Below are 15,845 nucleotides of genomic sequence, written 5' to 3' on the forward strand. Positions count from 1 at the left end.
TAGGATTTCTATTTTTTTCAATTCAAATAAGTTATGCGGCACGCGTAATCCATTTTAATTCATGAAAAGGAATTGAAACAAAGTGATTTTTCAATCTAAAAGTAGTTTTCGCTGATCATCCAATCCATTGTAATCCATGATATAAGTTTGAAATGATTTAATTGCCGTCTTTTAATCCAAAAAGTATTTAATTGTATTAAAATGAATTAAAAATTTTCAATCCATTTCCGCTTTTACTGGGGAGACAAGGGGCAAAACAGGTGAACGCGAACTTTTGTCAAAGAGTATTATTATTGCAATTAACGCGTGTACACTGCTGCGAACAGGATGACGGACTTAACAGCTAAAATTGATTAACACGCAAATCGGCACGTGTGAAAAGGAGGCTCCGGGATAATTATTAAGGCAGTTGTGTGCGAGGTTCGACGTATCGTCCTCCTCCTGGGACAATCTCCCTTTATCCATCGCGCGATAATTAATAACGACCTCGTCCAGGCCAATTAAACCGCTCAGTTACGAACAGAGTTTCATTATATATACTAATATATACACAATATATCCTACACATTGAAGCGAATCTTGCTGGATGAAATTAGAACGAACAAACATATACAGCGAAACTGATCAAAGAACTCCCTTTACAGTATAATCTTTCTTCTCGCGTGCTTTTCAATTTGAAGGATATTTACAATTGCGAAGTGTTCGTCCCACATCGAGCGAAAAATGTACTCGTTAATACTAAGAGCGAAGAACAAGTTGCATTCGTCCCTGCAACGTGAAAACGAAGATCCCACATTCTTTACGTAAATAATAGAGAACGAACGATTACAAGTGTCTGCAACGATTGCTATAGTCAATTGCGCACAAAATACAAAATAGAATCCCGATAAAAGTATATACTTACAATATCGATATAAAAATTGATCGTCCATTGCTTAAAGTCGCTTCCCAAAGTTATATTTATATTAAGAATTGTGCACAATATGAATAATTCTATTAATATTTATATAAATATATTATATACAATTCTTAATATAGTGATACATATGTATAGATTGCTATGAAAGTGTCAGCTTTAGTCATAAAATAGACGAAATATATATTTTTTAAATGATGTAACAGCCGACGCTCATACCTCGCGGATGTAACATCAATCAAAGTTATCACATTTAATTTGCATTCTGAATAACTCTATAACGTGATACGACGAACACTCGCCGTATCCAAAATGATGGAGGAAATATATGAAGAAAAGAAAAAAAAAAGACACAAAAGGATAGAATAAATAACACAATTTATTATTATATTCCCGTTTAAATAACACAATCGGCGCAAATAAAAATCGAGAATGTTAAAATAAAACAGCGATAACGCGCAGTAGACTAATGTGTATCGGGTAAAACAGTAATAAAATTTGTTATCTAGTAAAAGTAACATGTAAGATGGTTCGACGGCGGGCCGGAGTTTGCGAGACGCAAGTTCCACGCTCGGGATTGTATTGATACGTCGGGTGTGACAAACGACAACTGTTGGCGCAACTCGGAGCGAAGTTACACGCTCGAGATCGTGGATCACGATCGATATCACGCAACGTATGAGCGTAAGCTTAAGCTAAAATCGGCAACGTGCGTGAGCGTAGCCGATCGGAGCGATAAGTTAAAGGACGATAAGTTTATACAGGAGCATTCGAAGAGCACACGCACACGGGATGCATTCTCTCTTTCTCTCTCATATTTTTATTCTTCTCACACTCTCCTTCTCCCTTACAAAAATAAGTTGGACGGAACAGACGAGTATCCTCGTAAATTTTCTTACCCCCGTTTCGAAGGCGACCGTTTTTTTAGGCCCTCCGGCTGGAGGCTTGAGCTCCTCTTCCCTCGCCCTCATTCCGCGAAAAGACGCTTGGCAGACTGCAATTCGCGAAAAGTCTATCCGTGCTAAGAGTGCTATTAGATGGCATTAAGCAAAGTGCAAAGTGATTCTCGCAACCCGAGGACAATGCAAAAGTATTCGAGAGGATGAATACAATGAGAATTTATACCCGTATAAAAATAGAAAACAAATCACCTTTCACGGCTCTTGCCGTCAAAGTTTTCCGCTTCCGTGGAAAATAGTGGATTTCCCACCAAATCTTATAAATAATTCTCGTTGTGTCTCCATCTCGAAAATTCCGTCCGTTCCCTTTGATTTCTGCTTTTTGTGCATTATATTTCTCTAATGTATTCTAGCGTCACGAACAAATCGAAATGATTTTATTCTCTTTAACGTGGTCATCAATTTTTTTATGGATTTCTAATGGAAATGTTTTTTTCTTTTTCCTAACGCGAAAGAGTATTGTTGCGGGGGCATGTGGTAGACGACGCGCTGTACAAAAAAGAAAAAAAAAGAAAGAACACGTGAGACGTAAAATTAACGAAAGAGTTGTACGCTTTATTACATAATACTTCGAGGCAATGTGTCGAAAGTTGTAATATCTATATCTCTTGGGGCACCGCTTCCGCCGTCTCATTCTCGTGACAACAACGCGCATGTGTTCTCTTTTCCTCGAGGACGAGAGAACGTGAATGTGAGTCTCGCTGCGCACAATATTGCGATCTATATAATAAATAATCCTCTTCATTGGTTGCGATATTAGGATCGCCTCTCGTTGGAAGGGAAAGTTGAACGATCGACTCGATTAACAGAAGACGTGACTTAATTAACGGATTTAAATATTTTAAATTAAACACATAAAGTCAGCAGTAAAAAATGAACTATTCTGACGACGATAAAAAAAAAAAACACGAAAAACATGAATGCGAAGAGGGTTCCTAGCTGCAGTTACCTTCTCAATCTTTTCCAATTGATCACCTATATTACTGCAACTCGCATAACATGATCACCATAACACAGAGGAATATTATAAACTTCCAAGAGCGGATTATAAAAAGTCGTGATATACGGAAAATGTTATCGCGACGAGATTAAAAGGCAGCAATGTTTCATTCCTCTCGTCGCAATTTGAATTCCAAAAATATTTCGCGAAGTGGATTCTCTCATGTACGTTAGGCAGTAAAGACCCAGAATTATATACGAGAGCCACAGCTGGGCGCTAAAAAATGCGCAAAAATATGATAAATTCTGTATAAAAAATACTTCCGCGATAAATACTGTTTCGGATAATACTTGATCCGACTTTTGTTGCATGAAATATGAAAATATAGATTGCTCTTCCCTTAACGTTACAACACGTTAATCAGTGCAACGCTTAAATTAATACTGGTTTGATCTCTTTGCACAGTCACTGCCTGTTAATCATGTCGCGAAACACGAAAATGTAAAATACGAAGAGACAAATATCTTGCGTCTATTGTCTCCAGGGTGTATTCACTTCGCTCCGTCGTACTTTCCGCGTGCGAATTAAAACGTTCATTCGGCGACAAAAATAGAGTATAAAAAATTGTTCGGAAATCTTTAAAAAAAAGCACCTTTATGGCGCTTATATAATAGCAACACCGCACCGACGCTTCATTAACAACATTTTTATATTTAGTTCTGTGAAATATTAGATAATCGCAAACGTCGAAACGCAAATACAGTTCACGATCCACCCGCGCTATTGTAAAAAGAATAATTTAAACGTGAATATAAAAAAAACTAATCGTTTGTCGACAGGCGCTTTTCCCGTTCCAATTCCCAACCCTTTTCCCGTCCTTTACAAGCGCGTACAAGCTCTCGTTTAGGCTCTTTCGCATCTCACCACCTATCACATCTTACGACTTTGTCTCCGTGGGGTATCTACGCTTACGTTAGGCTTGTTTTATTAGTAAACAGACGCAAATACCTCTTGGAAAAATACAGTTTCTTTCGTACACTAAGGAAAGTGTGTTATACACTATGTTACACTTCGTTTTATTCGCTGAATCGTATCAATCGTCGTCGCGCTCATCGTCTCCTTGGACCTTGAGGCCGATTCAACCTTGAGTTGAAACTTCCAATAGGTGTGTAATCTCTGGCAAGAAGGGCGCAAAACATCGTTCAGCGAGACTTTATTTTGTGCTGCGCGAACGAATCGACGCTCACTCGGAACGTTCCCCGGCTAATTTCCACGCGAATCGGAAATCGATATACTGATGCATCGGGATTTGGCGAATCCATTTCTTATTCTTATTTCGTTACTGTTTTGTTTATAAAATTAAAAATCTTTAATTGACACGCGTAGAGATACGAGTACTTTAAATAGAAAAAGCGAGTTTAATTTGCATACTTTCCTCTCGTGAATCATTCTATTCAATTTAAATAGTTCTTTAAAAACTGCGATATGTACTCTTATGTTTTAAAAATTTCACATTAATAACAAGAATATATTTCTAGATTTCCCCAAAAAACAATTTAATTGACAATTTTAATTTCTAAAAAATCAAGAAGAAAAAGTTCTAAAATCCTTTAGAGATCTACGCGTTTTTTAAGACAGATAAAATCGATGTTTAATCCTGATGTTTCAGTATAATATTAGATATGTTTGGCGACAATCCTTCCTCGCTTTCACCCGCCTGTCATTTAACTCCGCACACTTTTCTTCATATAGATTTCTTCCTTTCTTTGCCTTCGCCGACGCTTCTTATCTTTCTTTTTTCTCTATCAATAATGACAAATCGCACGACTAGTCCGACTAAATAACAAACGTCTTTTGCAATTTTTTTGTTCGCTTTCTCTGAGAATCGATGCGCGACTGCGGGGAACAATGACGAGGAGGAGACGATCGGCAAGCGAATCGATCGAGAACGATGGAAGAAGGCGACAGCAACAGCAGGAACATGTTTTCACGGACACTTCCTCGATGGCGGACCGTAATCTTGTTGCTACTCCTCAACGGAGTTTTGTTTCGGTTCCGTTTAACAGGCACAACGCGGTCCTCGTTTCGCCGTTGCTAAGCCGATTGTCGAGAGGAAACCGATGGTCGTCCGATCGACGACAATACTGGCGGTCAAATTCACGAGGGTCTCAGACGACACCGCTTTCGAGGTCACTCGAGGCTCCTGATGAGCACTGCCAGTTCGCGGAACGAGGCGCCGAGTTTGCCGGGCGTCGACTGTTTCTTCAGCAGAACCGCCCGTATCGCCGTGAGCTTCTCATAGCAGGAAAGGCACTTGTGGTACCTAGAAAGAGAAGGAGAGAAATGGCTCGTGAGGTTTCCATCGATGGAGCGACAAGATAAAATGTTACGTCATGCCAGAAAATATTATCTTGCTTTTCTAGTATTATTAGCACAGCACGATAAACACTTAATATTCTTTATTGCTAATAAAATTTCCGACATTTACGCGTCTGAGAGAATAACTAAGGATTCGAATAAAATCAAGCAATATTTGACACCTCAGTTTCTAATCTAGAAAGATATTCAGAAAATTCAAATTATAAAGTTTATTTGTGTGTAATCTACCATAATAAATACATCAATAAGATAAATGGATAATTTAATAAATTGAAAGTCGCTAATAAAAACAATGGCGTAAAGTTCGAACAAAGATATTTAAATACAATGTGAGAACTCACCGTTCCTCTCGCGACACGTCGACACCGATCGTGTGAAGAGGTGCCTCCACGTTGGATTTTATCACCGGGGCAAAATTACGAAGGATAAGTCTCAGTGCCGAGCAAGCTACCGTTATATACCTGAAACAAATCCAATTTTGCCAACAATTAATGTAACAAGTACATATATCATTCAGATTACAGCCTAAATACATATGTACAAAGCAGATTGAAGATAACGTAAAAATGGTAAAATTCATCTTTAAAATAAACTGAGAAATATAAATTAGACAATAAATTAACTACTAATTACATGTAAAGTAATTTAGCTACTTTAATTGAGAAATAAATAAAGCGGGTTTCCATCATGTAATTTATAACACGTTTGTCTAGGAATGGCTCGAGCGTCCAGGATAAAAACAATTGTGGAATGAGGATGGGAGGCCGTCTCGTAACACTGGCCCCCGGTCACGCCTGGTCCGTTTGGTAAAACGAGCATTATTAGGCCCGTTAACGACGCCAATAAATAACGAAAGGCACGGAAGGCTTGCCTACACGATTCAGCACGCTCTCGCTTTCGGACGGACGGGCGATAAAGGGTTCGAGCTCCCGTTCGAATCGGCGAGACGAATCGCAAACGGCCTCATGAATGCAGCGCGCGCGACGCCGATCGACAACACCCCGTGTAATGCACCATGCACCGGTCGTGGCGATACGAATTTTATACGACTTGTAACAAAATATGAAATCGATGTGAGAATAGTCGAGTCGTAATCTTTGAGAAAAAGCGTGGATATATCACAACTAAAATGATTAGGTAATAGTTATTTTAGATAATAATTAATTCATTTAGATATAATTAAAATATCGTTAAAGATAATTAAAAAAAAATTAAAACTGTTCTTTTTCTACAAAATAAAATAGAGAAATAGTTTCAAGCTGTCTGATTGATTTAAACTTCGCAAGTTAATTAATATTTGATTTATTTCTATCTTTATTTAATCACTAGCATGCGTAATAAACATTAAAATAAATTCTCTTTTCTTATTCCTTATTTTTCTAATTTGATTCTTTATTTTATTTAATCTATCTTTCTATAATCTAATAAATAATAACGTTTCGCGACAGGAAAAGTGCTTTTCTTTCCAAAATCAGATCTATGGGGAAGGAGATAGACGGTAAAGGGGGAACAGAGTGGGGTGCGAGAAGCGATCGCAAAATTGGAAAACGATCGGGCGGGGCGCGAACCCTCCCCTGACATGTGACACGCGTCTAGACATTCTGGCCGACGATCTCTTTTTTTTTTCTCACGAGGCACCGGGTCCAGGACGAAAGGCCGCGACGAATGAGCCGTGAAAATGACGAGCGAACTGTATGCAAACCGCCACTACATAATAAGTCGTCCGAGATGTGTATATTTGTCCGCGTCGTCGATTTTATGACCCATCCGATTGCGAAATCAGAGTATAATCATATAAGATAATATCATGTACTACTATATAATTAACAGAAATATTTTTATTTAAAAATAAGAGTTTTTTAAGTTGATTATTTCTAAACGATAATTAGATGGAAAGTAATTAGGTAGCTAAAATCATTTTTTAATGTTCAATGTTAAATTAAGCAGTGAAATAATTGTAAAAAAAACTGAATAAAAAAACTAAATTAATAAGCTTAATGTCAAAGTAAATGCCAAAGACTTAATTTATAAATATAAGCTAATTATATAATTTCCGAATAGTATGTGGCAGGTACCAGCAAATGGCTCGACGGTCTCGCTATTATAAGTCGACGATTGTGAACGACAGCTGCTCAGCGGCGGATAATTAGTTTGAATTCACTTTTCATGGTATTAAATACATACACAACTGCTATATTAACCGGTTCACTGAAATTACTCCAGGCAATCGACACGAGTGGTCTAATTAAAGCAATATTTTTAAAAACAAAACTGTCAAAAAAGTCTTGCTTCTTAAAGTATAAAAGTGTGTATGCAAAATAGAAATTATAAAACATTTTTTAAAACAACGTGTTACAAATTTCAAACTCTATCAGACATAATATTAAAAATTATCAAAAAAAATTCAAATCGCATCAATTAGTATGGATATACAAGTCGATAATAAAAAAAGTACTGAAACTAAACAGCTGTTAATTTATATACACTAAAACAACTGTTTTTATTTTTAAATAAATATTTTTTTAATAATAATTTAATAATAAATCTGAGCGGAAAAAACTTTTTGTCAGTGTAATAAATGCATAAAATGAGATAAATTAAACATTACTCCACGTGTGCTGTAATACGTATTGGACAGAAAGTTCGAATAGAAAAAAGAAGGGTAACCCTTACAAGTTCGTCGAAAGTTGCACGACCGATCTACTGCTCGATACAACTAATTAATCGTTAAATCCATATCAAAATGATTTCCGGCTCGATTTAACCGAGATTGCAGATATAGAAAATTGAAAATAGCAAAATAAAATAACGTCAATTTTTCTGATTACAAAATAAAAATTTGTGACAAATACTACTGCGTGCTAATAATAAAATATAATAAAAATCCAGTGATATATTGCAATGAATTTTAAAAATATATTATAAACAAACATGTAAAACTAATCAGAGCAAAATAATTTGTTGTAACATTTTAACAGACAAATGAGAATCTAATGCTTTTTTTTTACGTAAAATATTTTGGCAAAAATTGAACGCAAGACCGAGTTATAATTAGGGCTTCTAAAATTCATGTGAGAGTGATCATGGATCATTATCGAGTTATACGAGGGCAGATTCTTGTAAGGTAACACGTGCGCAAAGAATAAAGGACGTGAGGGTGAATAATGGCAGTCCACAATAAAACGCGGAAGGAAACAGTCGTTTCTCGTCACGACAGAGTAACAGCTTGGAACTGAGGGCAGTCGGTTAATCGCCCACTTTCGAACGTCAAACGGACATAAAAAGACAAGCTCCGTTCCTCCCCCCTCTCGGATTTATAGCCGAACAGTCAGGAAGTGGCGCGTATCTGACGAGAAACCGTTTAAATTTGCAGTTATGGAATGTAACGGTAATCTAAAACTTTATCTCTCAAATAAAATGTCTAACTTTATTAAACATAGGTACAATAAAATTCAATTTGTTCCTTTTCAGTAGCGATCTCTCGGTATACAAAGTTACCACAAAAAAAGAGAGAGAAAGCAGCTGCTTCGATCTTTCTAGTTCAACTAATTTTCCAAAATCTACAAATTTAGACTTCTCAAAATGTTCTAGATTCAAAGTCCATTTCTTTCTTAAAATTTTAGAAAAATTTTTCTTTTTTAGACTTATTCATCCGATTTTTATTCTGCGTTATTCTTCAACGCAAAACGTGCCTCTAATTCTTGACAAGTTTCGATCGATGGCGACCGTTTGACGTTGAAGATGACACTCGGCCCTGTCTGTCCACTGTCATCGCGTCGCGCCGGCATATGCGATCGTGGCAGCACTTCAGATTTCAATTCGCGTCGCGAACAATACGACTCAGAGCGAACGACAGGAAGGATTCGCGCGCGTCTCGTCGCATTTGCATCTGCCGCTATCTCCTATTGTCTCGGCTAATTTGTGCACCGCCCTAACGTTCGCTTCGGGTTTCCCCACTTTAGCAAATTAGCCATTCCCATAGTGCGGCCCAGCGAACCTCGCATCATCCCCGTTAGAATATGGGGAGGGGGGAGGGGGATGCGACAGAGAAACCCCTCTCGGAAGGGTTGTCTCCATTTTCCAATACAAATGCCGCGCGCGGCATTTCGCCATTGAAGGTGAAGTAATCTTACACGATAATAGATGCAAAGCGTGCCGCGAAGAGTGATGAATATTCACAGTGTCATCGCTAAATATATACGCGTGATGCGACAATGAAGCGCGTGGACGCGCGTTGCAATCCGAACAGGAATGCAAATGCGACCCTAATTGTGAAGCGAATCGATTTGAAAACACGGAGTTTGAAAGAAATATCCCAACAAAAGAAACAGATCAGATTATGTTTAAAATAGCGATAAAAGTCATTTGCAAAATAATTACTATCTGTCGTTTATTGTAATGCGACAGATTTGTTTGAGGATATCGGTATATTTCTTAGAAAGTATTAGTAAAAAAAAAAATCTAAACCAGAATATTTCCTACTTACATTTCGTATTTACTCTGAAAGAGATCGCTAATAGGACCCAATAAGGAATTGCACAGGTCCAAGTTCCACATCGTTCTGCTAACAGTAATAAAAAACAATTATAAAACTAAATATACGCCTTGTTAATTAAAATTATGTCGGGTCGGTAAGACTACATACGGTTTTAATATGAGAATACCCAGAAGATCCACGATGACCGCCAAGTCGTTCATCGCGACTGCAGATTCCACCGCAGCCTGAAATCAATATTACGTTACATCATTCTCTTTATACGTGTTTCTACGCCGGATCAGATAGATGACTACCTTCATATCCTTATTGTGCCAGAGGGAATATATTATCTGTAATGAGCGATGCCGACTTTTAAGTACCGCCATCATCGAGTCATGGCTGCGCATCATACTGTTCAACACCTCGGCTTCCGACATTTCCGTCAGCACGCCCATCTGGGGATAACCCAGAGCCGTGGAACCGGTATAACTGTGCTGTAAAACATAAACAGAGGAATTAAAACTCAAGAACTTTCCTACTCGTTATACAAATATAAAATAGAGAATTTATTATTAATTTTGTTATATTTGCACAAATTTTTAAGTGAAAGGATTGCTTTACCGGTAAGAAATTTTCCACGTCCAAGCCATAAGGCTTATCGGCGCTCATAGGTACCAATTCCTCTTTCTCCGCATCCTCGACGTTGGTCCTTATCTGCGCGACGCGTATGTCGACCTTGGGATTCGGTGAAATCTGAGCTTTATTAGGTAGTTTCCTCGTGGTCGTGGAAGCGTTGCGCGCCGACAATGCGGTTGGGGTAGCGAAATTTCGATTGAGCGATGTCGACCTCGACTGCGCCGTATTCGGCCTATTCAGCGCAGGATCCGAAGGACTGTGTTTTATATTAATTCTGCAACAAAGAAATCATGTTAAAATCAAATAATCATTACGTTTTTCTAATATAATTAACTCAATCTTAAAATAATTAATTTTATAAGCATCATGAATATATTTGTAATTAAAAAATTATTTTTTCATCAAGATTACAATTTGAAAAATAAAAACATTACGTTTTATCAAAAAAGGAAAAACTTTTTTATTCATTTTTATTTACTTATATACTTAGTGATATTTACGTGATAAATATTTTACATATTTATATATTTATAGGGAACATGTCTTCACTTTCATTATTATCACACAATCTAGGCACTTACTGTACAGGGTAGTCGCTTTCGTATCCTTGTTCGCCGTCCCTGCTGCTCTGCCTCTTTAGGTAGTGCTTCGGGGAATCCGGGCTGGGTACTCTGTTCTTCAGCTTGCCGTCGTCCATCACGGGGATCACCGCGGCCATCGGTGCGACACGCGGTGTTAGAGTCGAATTCGACCTTTGTGGTCCTAAGGGTGGCGCCGGCGCCGTATGTTCATTAGTGGCTACCACCCTCTTCCCCGGAAACGGCGTAATGTTTTGCCGCAACGGCGGTATCGACGCAAAATTCTTGGACCCTCGTTGATTCAGCCCGTTGTTCGCTTGCAGATTCGCCCTGATCTGACTCGTCGACGTGATTGAGTTTCTCTGCACCGGTGGTGAGGACTTAATTGGCTGAACGCGTACCGGCACTGGCTTCGTCAGAGACACCGCGGGCACTGACGGCGGGGACGGCGAAGAGGGAGATGGCAACGATGGCACCTCCTCGCGCTCCATCGTGTTCAGGTTCGACACTGAGGTAGAGAGATTTTGCAGTATTTGTGGCTGCGCTGGATCTAAGATAGATTGACAGTATATATCAATGATATTCGTTCTTTTTTTCTAAGAAAAATTACTTAAAGATCTCTTAAAAGCATGATAATTGTGATCGCTCAAAAGACAAGCTAAAATAAATTTTGCCCCGTCGAATGAAAAATATCAGAGGTAATTATGTACAAATTAAATATATAAATAAAAAAAACATTGTCTATATTATTCAATCTTCTTGAAGTTTGTATTCTAGCATGCATTAAAACAAGATTCCGATCGAATGTCTTATATTAATGACGTTGTAGTAAAAATCTTGTTTCGGAACTTATCATAATTTAGTAAAATACAAATCGTGCAAAGGTTATTGAGACTCACCTACATCGTGAGGCTCCTGGAAAGCCTCAGGAGGTTCGGGAGGTGGTGTGCGAGACACTGCAACATATCATGCATGGCATGCTCATTCACAAACTATACAGCGTTTGCATTCGCATTTAAACAGTGTTTGACATTTATCGTGTGTGTTCGCTGGATGATCGTGAGGGATTAGATTAGATGTTAGACTGGAATTTTTGTCGCGCATATGAACACATACATACACACACACATATACACACACATACACTCGGTGAACAATAACATATTAAAAGACGGATGTGACAAATTACTTACACGCCCTGCTCGGTTGAAATATGTCCCTGTAATCGGTTACGTTGGGTATAACCGCGTAGGTGGCCTCATCCTCCGGATCAGTGCCGGATTTGTCCGCCTCCTCTATCGTTCGTACATCCAATCTGCATACACATTGTACATGCGTACAAATACGTGTTACAGCGATAGATGATAATGTAAAAAATCTGGCTTTAAAATTAAACTTTGTTCAAGAGGAAAGACTCACGTATGTTTTTTCAACCCGATTGGTCGTTCCCTGGAGAAGCTCTTTCTCAGGGAATTTCCGTGACTAAACGGCGAACTCACAGCAGATATTCCTCCCAGCGGAGCAATTTTTTTCAAATCGCACACGTACAGGAGGACATTCGCGGTATGAAGACTCGCGCCGATCTGAAAGTTTTGTCTTGATTAGTATTCTTAATTTTTCAGAAAAATAAAATCAAAGAGAAATCAGAAAAAATATAAAAAAAGATGACTATGCTAGTGTTAATTTTTCGGAAAAATAAAATTGACGAAAAAAATACGACTGTGATAGTGACAACGAACTTTATGATCAAATATTTATTATAACTCTTAAATGTGAAAACAATTTTACAATCATTAATGTAGAAGATCATAAAAATGGCATTATGTTAAAAAAAAAAAATTTTTTTTAATCTTTTTTTTTTCAAAATTTTCAAGAATTTTTTCCAACTAAAATCATTAGTGTCGACAAAAAGGGCGACATTATATGTATCAAGTTCGAAATCGCTAATGTCTTATCTTACCAATTGATTTTGAGCTACGGCTATATCCTGGACTTTTCCCCAACCGGTCGGTATCGTATCCAGGGTCCTGCCCGGTTCCCAGCCATAAACCTTTAAAACGTCGTGGCTACCGGCAAATAAGCATTCTCCGCCTTGACTAAAGTACAGGCACCTGAAACAACAACAACCGGCGTATCAATAACAAAAACTAGTGTGATGATCGGGTGATATCTGTTGTAGAATTATTACTATTGTCACTCACCGGATGGCCGAAGAATGACTTTGTTCCGTGGAAGATACGAGCTGAAACGACTCCAAGTCCCAGAAATGGACCGTTCGGTCCGCGCTACCGCTGGCTAATAAGAATTCGTGCGGATGGAACTCGACGGTCGTTGCCGGCCCTCTGTGTTCTGAAAATTCCCTTAGTTGTCTACCAGCCTTTAGGTCCCACAGCTAATTTGAAAATAACATAAAGGTCAACGTTTTCTGTTTCACACATATTGTAATAATAATACAAAGAATTAAAAATCGCGCAATACAAGATAAGAAGACTTAACGGTAACGATAAGACAAGATAAAAATATATTTATATATTTCTACGAGAAAATGACTCACCTTGACCATTCCCTCCTCACCAGCACTGGCAATCCACTGTCCATCAGGACTAAACTTTAAGCTATTTACAGTCTTGTTATGCCCTTTGTATGTAAAAATGCAGCCCTTTCTACGGATATCCCATAATTTGATCGCCGTGTCCAAACTACCAGATGCCAGCAGCTCCCCATAAGGATGGAAGTCCATACAACGTATCCCGGATTTGTGTCCTGTCAACGTGCGCGCTAGTTTGGCATGCTCCAGGTCCCAAATTTTCAGCGCGCCCGTCTGCGAACCGGCGCATACAAGGTCTTCCGTTTGACCGAAGCGTACGCATTCTATGGGAGTAGTGTGGCCACTCAGGCTCTAAAAAAAAGACACATGAATTATAATTTTAACAAATTTGAATTTAATAACAATAATCAAGAGGTATAACTTAGTGATTAAAATAGAAAAATTTTAATATAAAATTGAAAAAATCTACAGAGACAAATATTTGCTGTAAATCATCTGCATTTAATGTTGAATTTGACAAAGATAATGAAACTATTGTGCGACAATTACCATAATACAATTCTGCTTGCCAACGGCCCATAGGTTCACCTTTTTATCATCACCGCCAGTGACCAGGACACGACCCGACTTGTGGCCCAACGCCAAGCAATTGACGTTTGGCGTATGGGCGGCAAATTCCTCTGTGCCAGAAAAAAAAAGAGCATACATTTCACATTCATTTCACATGCGTGCTGACTTATTCAAATATACTGCAAGAAATGCAATGCAAAAGATGTTATCTCTTAATTGCATCTCTTGAATCGCATTAATACAATTAAATGGATCATTTTTGTCAATTTATTTATGAACATGAGGATTATGTAATTTTCTATTTGCATTAGAGAAAAAACTTGACCTATTTACTCAACAAACAAGAATTGTCTGAGCCTCTTGAAAGCCAAACTGATTGTAACTTTCTTAATTCTATTATATAGAAAATAATATATAATATATATATATATAATTTCTCATTAATTTTTCCTACTCTTGATTTCAGTGAAGTTGATCAGTTTGGTTTCTGAAAAATATTTGTAAAACTACAGACAGTTTTCTGTCAAGGACACAGATTAAATAAATGTCGATCTCTACTCTTCCAGCAAGTTTCCTTTTTAGACTAAATGTCATAATGAATTATGGTTACAATTGGAAAATGTTATTTTGGGGAAGAATATAAACAGAAAGTTGTTCGTTCATTGAGGAATTACAGTGGACACAGATTTGCAGGAGCTCATTTTCGTCAATAAGTCTCAATTATTCAGCACCCTCCTGCGCACTGTTAAAATATAGAATCGTCATTCCTTCAACGTGTATGAATTGTTCATTCGTAAAGGCAGGTGGAGATACGTCGTCCGTTATAAAGCAGATTCCGTCACCGTGGGAGAATGACTTCTCATTCTCGCCGCGGGACAAATTCCAGGTTGTGCCAGATGTAACCATAATTGGAAGAAACCGCGAGGTAGCGGCCTAAGTGGGCAAGTAAACAGAGACTGTTTACCCGCGGGGATCTCGTGGAAAAGCAGGATTCTCGTCGCGTAGGAGGAGAACAGAAAGAGATAAAGAACACAGGGGTGGGGGGAGAGAGAGCGTGAGAGAACGTGGGAGAGCTCGCACGGCGCGAGCGAACGAACGAACGAACGAACGAATGAGCGCGCGCGCGCGCGCACCAGGACACCCATTTTTTTTCTGATGAACGAAATCTTACGGAGCTTCCAGGACCTCCTCGTAGACGAGGCCATGTTCGTGCCGCGCGCGCGGACTTATTTGGCAGCGACGGCGGTCCGTGGTCCCGGTTGGCGCACGACGTACGTTCTCCTCTCGCTGCCGTTGCCGCCGCCGCGCGAACGTAACATGTTTATGCCAACAGCAACAGCAACAGCAACAGCCTCTTCTCTTCTCACGCGCGAGTCTCTCTTTCTTCCGCGACCGGGCACCGCGGCGCGTGTCGTCGTCGTCGCCGTCGTCGCGTGGCGTTACGTCGCGTCGCCGTTCTCCCGCCGGGGAGAACGTGGAAAATGAAACGCGACGCTGTTATTGTGAGAGCCGCGAAAAACGATCGCCTCTCTCTCACTCGAGAAACTGCCAGTGCCACCTCCTCCGCGCTGCCGTCCCGTATCTCATCTCATGAACCTGTCACTATCTGTCCCTCTCTCTTCCTCTCGCGCTCTGTCCAAACGTCCAACGGTCCGTCTGTGTGTGCGAGCTGACGTTACGTCTTCTTGTTAGATGGCGGCTAATCATTTTATCAATCGTCGATAAGACAGGCCTCTTAACCGCTGTAGATAATGCAGGAATGTGTAATTAACGGTCTAGTGGAGACTTTTTAACCTCTTCTCTTATATTACGGAAACCTAACCTATTTACAAAACTGAGGTT

The 15,845-nt window shown here is 39.1% G+C and overlaps 1 protein-coding gene and 1 long non-coding RNA gene across 5 annotated transcripts; one reads left to right on the forward strand and one right to left on the reverse strand.

The window, feature by feature from the left end:
• Positions 1-1,277: 1,277 nt before the first annotated feature.
• On the reverse strand, positions 1,278-15,564 carry LOC105204781 (katanin p80 WD40 repeat-containing subunit B1). 3 transcript variants are annotated; one of them, XM_011173974.3, is made up of 15 exons: positions 15,175-15,564; positions 13,983-14,113; positions 13,440-13,784; positions 13,087-13,277; positions 12,846-12,996; positions 12,305-12,468; positions 12,079-12,200; positions 11,785-11,841; positions 10,889-11,435; positions 10,293-10,581; positions 9,986-10,165; positions 9,840-9,916; positions 9,681-9,758; positions 5,536-5,655; positions 1,278-5,138 (listed from the first exon to the last, which is right to left on the reverse strand). In XM_011173974.3, exons 1-15 carry the CDS (start codon positions 15,206-15,208, stop codon positions 5,006-5,008), a joined length of 2,619 nt encoding a protein of 872 aa, XP_011172276.2. In that variant the 5' UTR covers positions 15,209-15,564; the 3' UTR covers positions 1,278-5,005. The 3 variants fall into 3 exon arrangements, with proteins under 3 accessions (XP_011172276.2, XP_011172283.2, XP_011172294.2); XM_011173981.3 differs by having other exon boundaries at positions 9,681-9,755; positions 15,175-15,563; XM_011173992.3 differs by lacking the exon at positions 11,785-11,841 and having other exon boundaries at positions 15,175-15,563.
• On the forward strand, positions 5,622-7,179 carry LOC113003630. 2 transcript variants are annotated; one of them, XR_005574374.1, is made up of 3 exons: positions 5,622-5,763; positions 5,908-6,331; positions 6,643-7,179. It is a non-coding gene; the product is annotated as an uncharacterized LOC113003630 (long non-coding RNA). The 2 variants fall into 2 exon arrangements; XR_003268599.2 differs by having other exon boundaries at positions 5,652-6,331.
• Positions 15,565-15,845: the final 281 nt, after the last annotated feature.

The sequence above is a fragment of the Solenopsis invicta genome, chromosome 3 (assembly GCF_016802725.1).
Source record: "Solenopsis invicta isolate M01_SB chromosome 3, UNIL_Sinv_3.0, whole genome shotgun sequence".
NCBI lineage: Eukaryota > Metazoa > Arthropoda > Insecta > Hymenoptera > Formicidae > Solenopsis > Solenopsis invicta.

Bases quoted from the DNA above. Each gene is read 5' to 3' on its own strand.
- LOC105204781 (XM_011173974.3), bottom strand. From the start codon at position 15,208: ATGGCCTCGTCTACGAGGAGGTCCTGGAAGCTCC. The intron at 10,166-10,292 runs GTAAAGCAATCC...TATGTTTTACAG, and splicing joins ACGTGGAAAATTTCTTACCG to CACAGTTATACCGGTTCCAC. The intron at 9,917-9,985 runs GTAGTCATCTAT...TATTGATTTCAG, and splicing joins GGCACAATAAGGATATGAAG to GCTGCGGTGGAATCTGCAGT.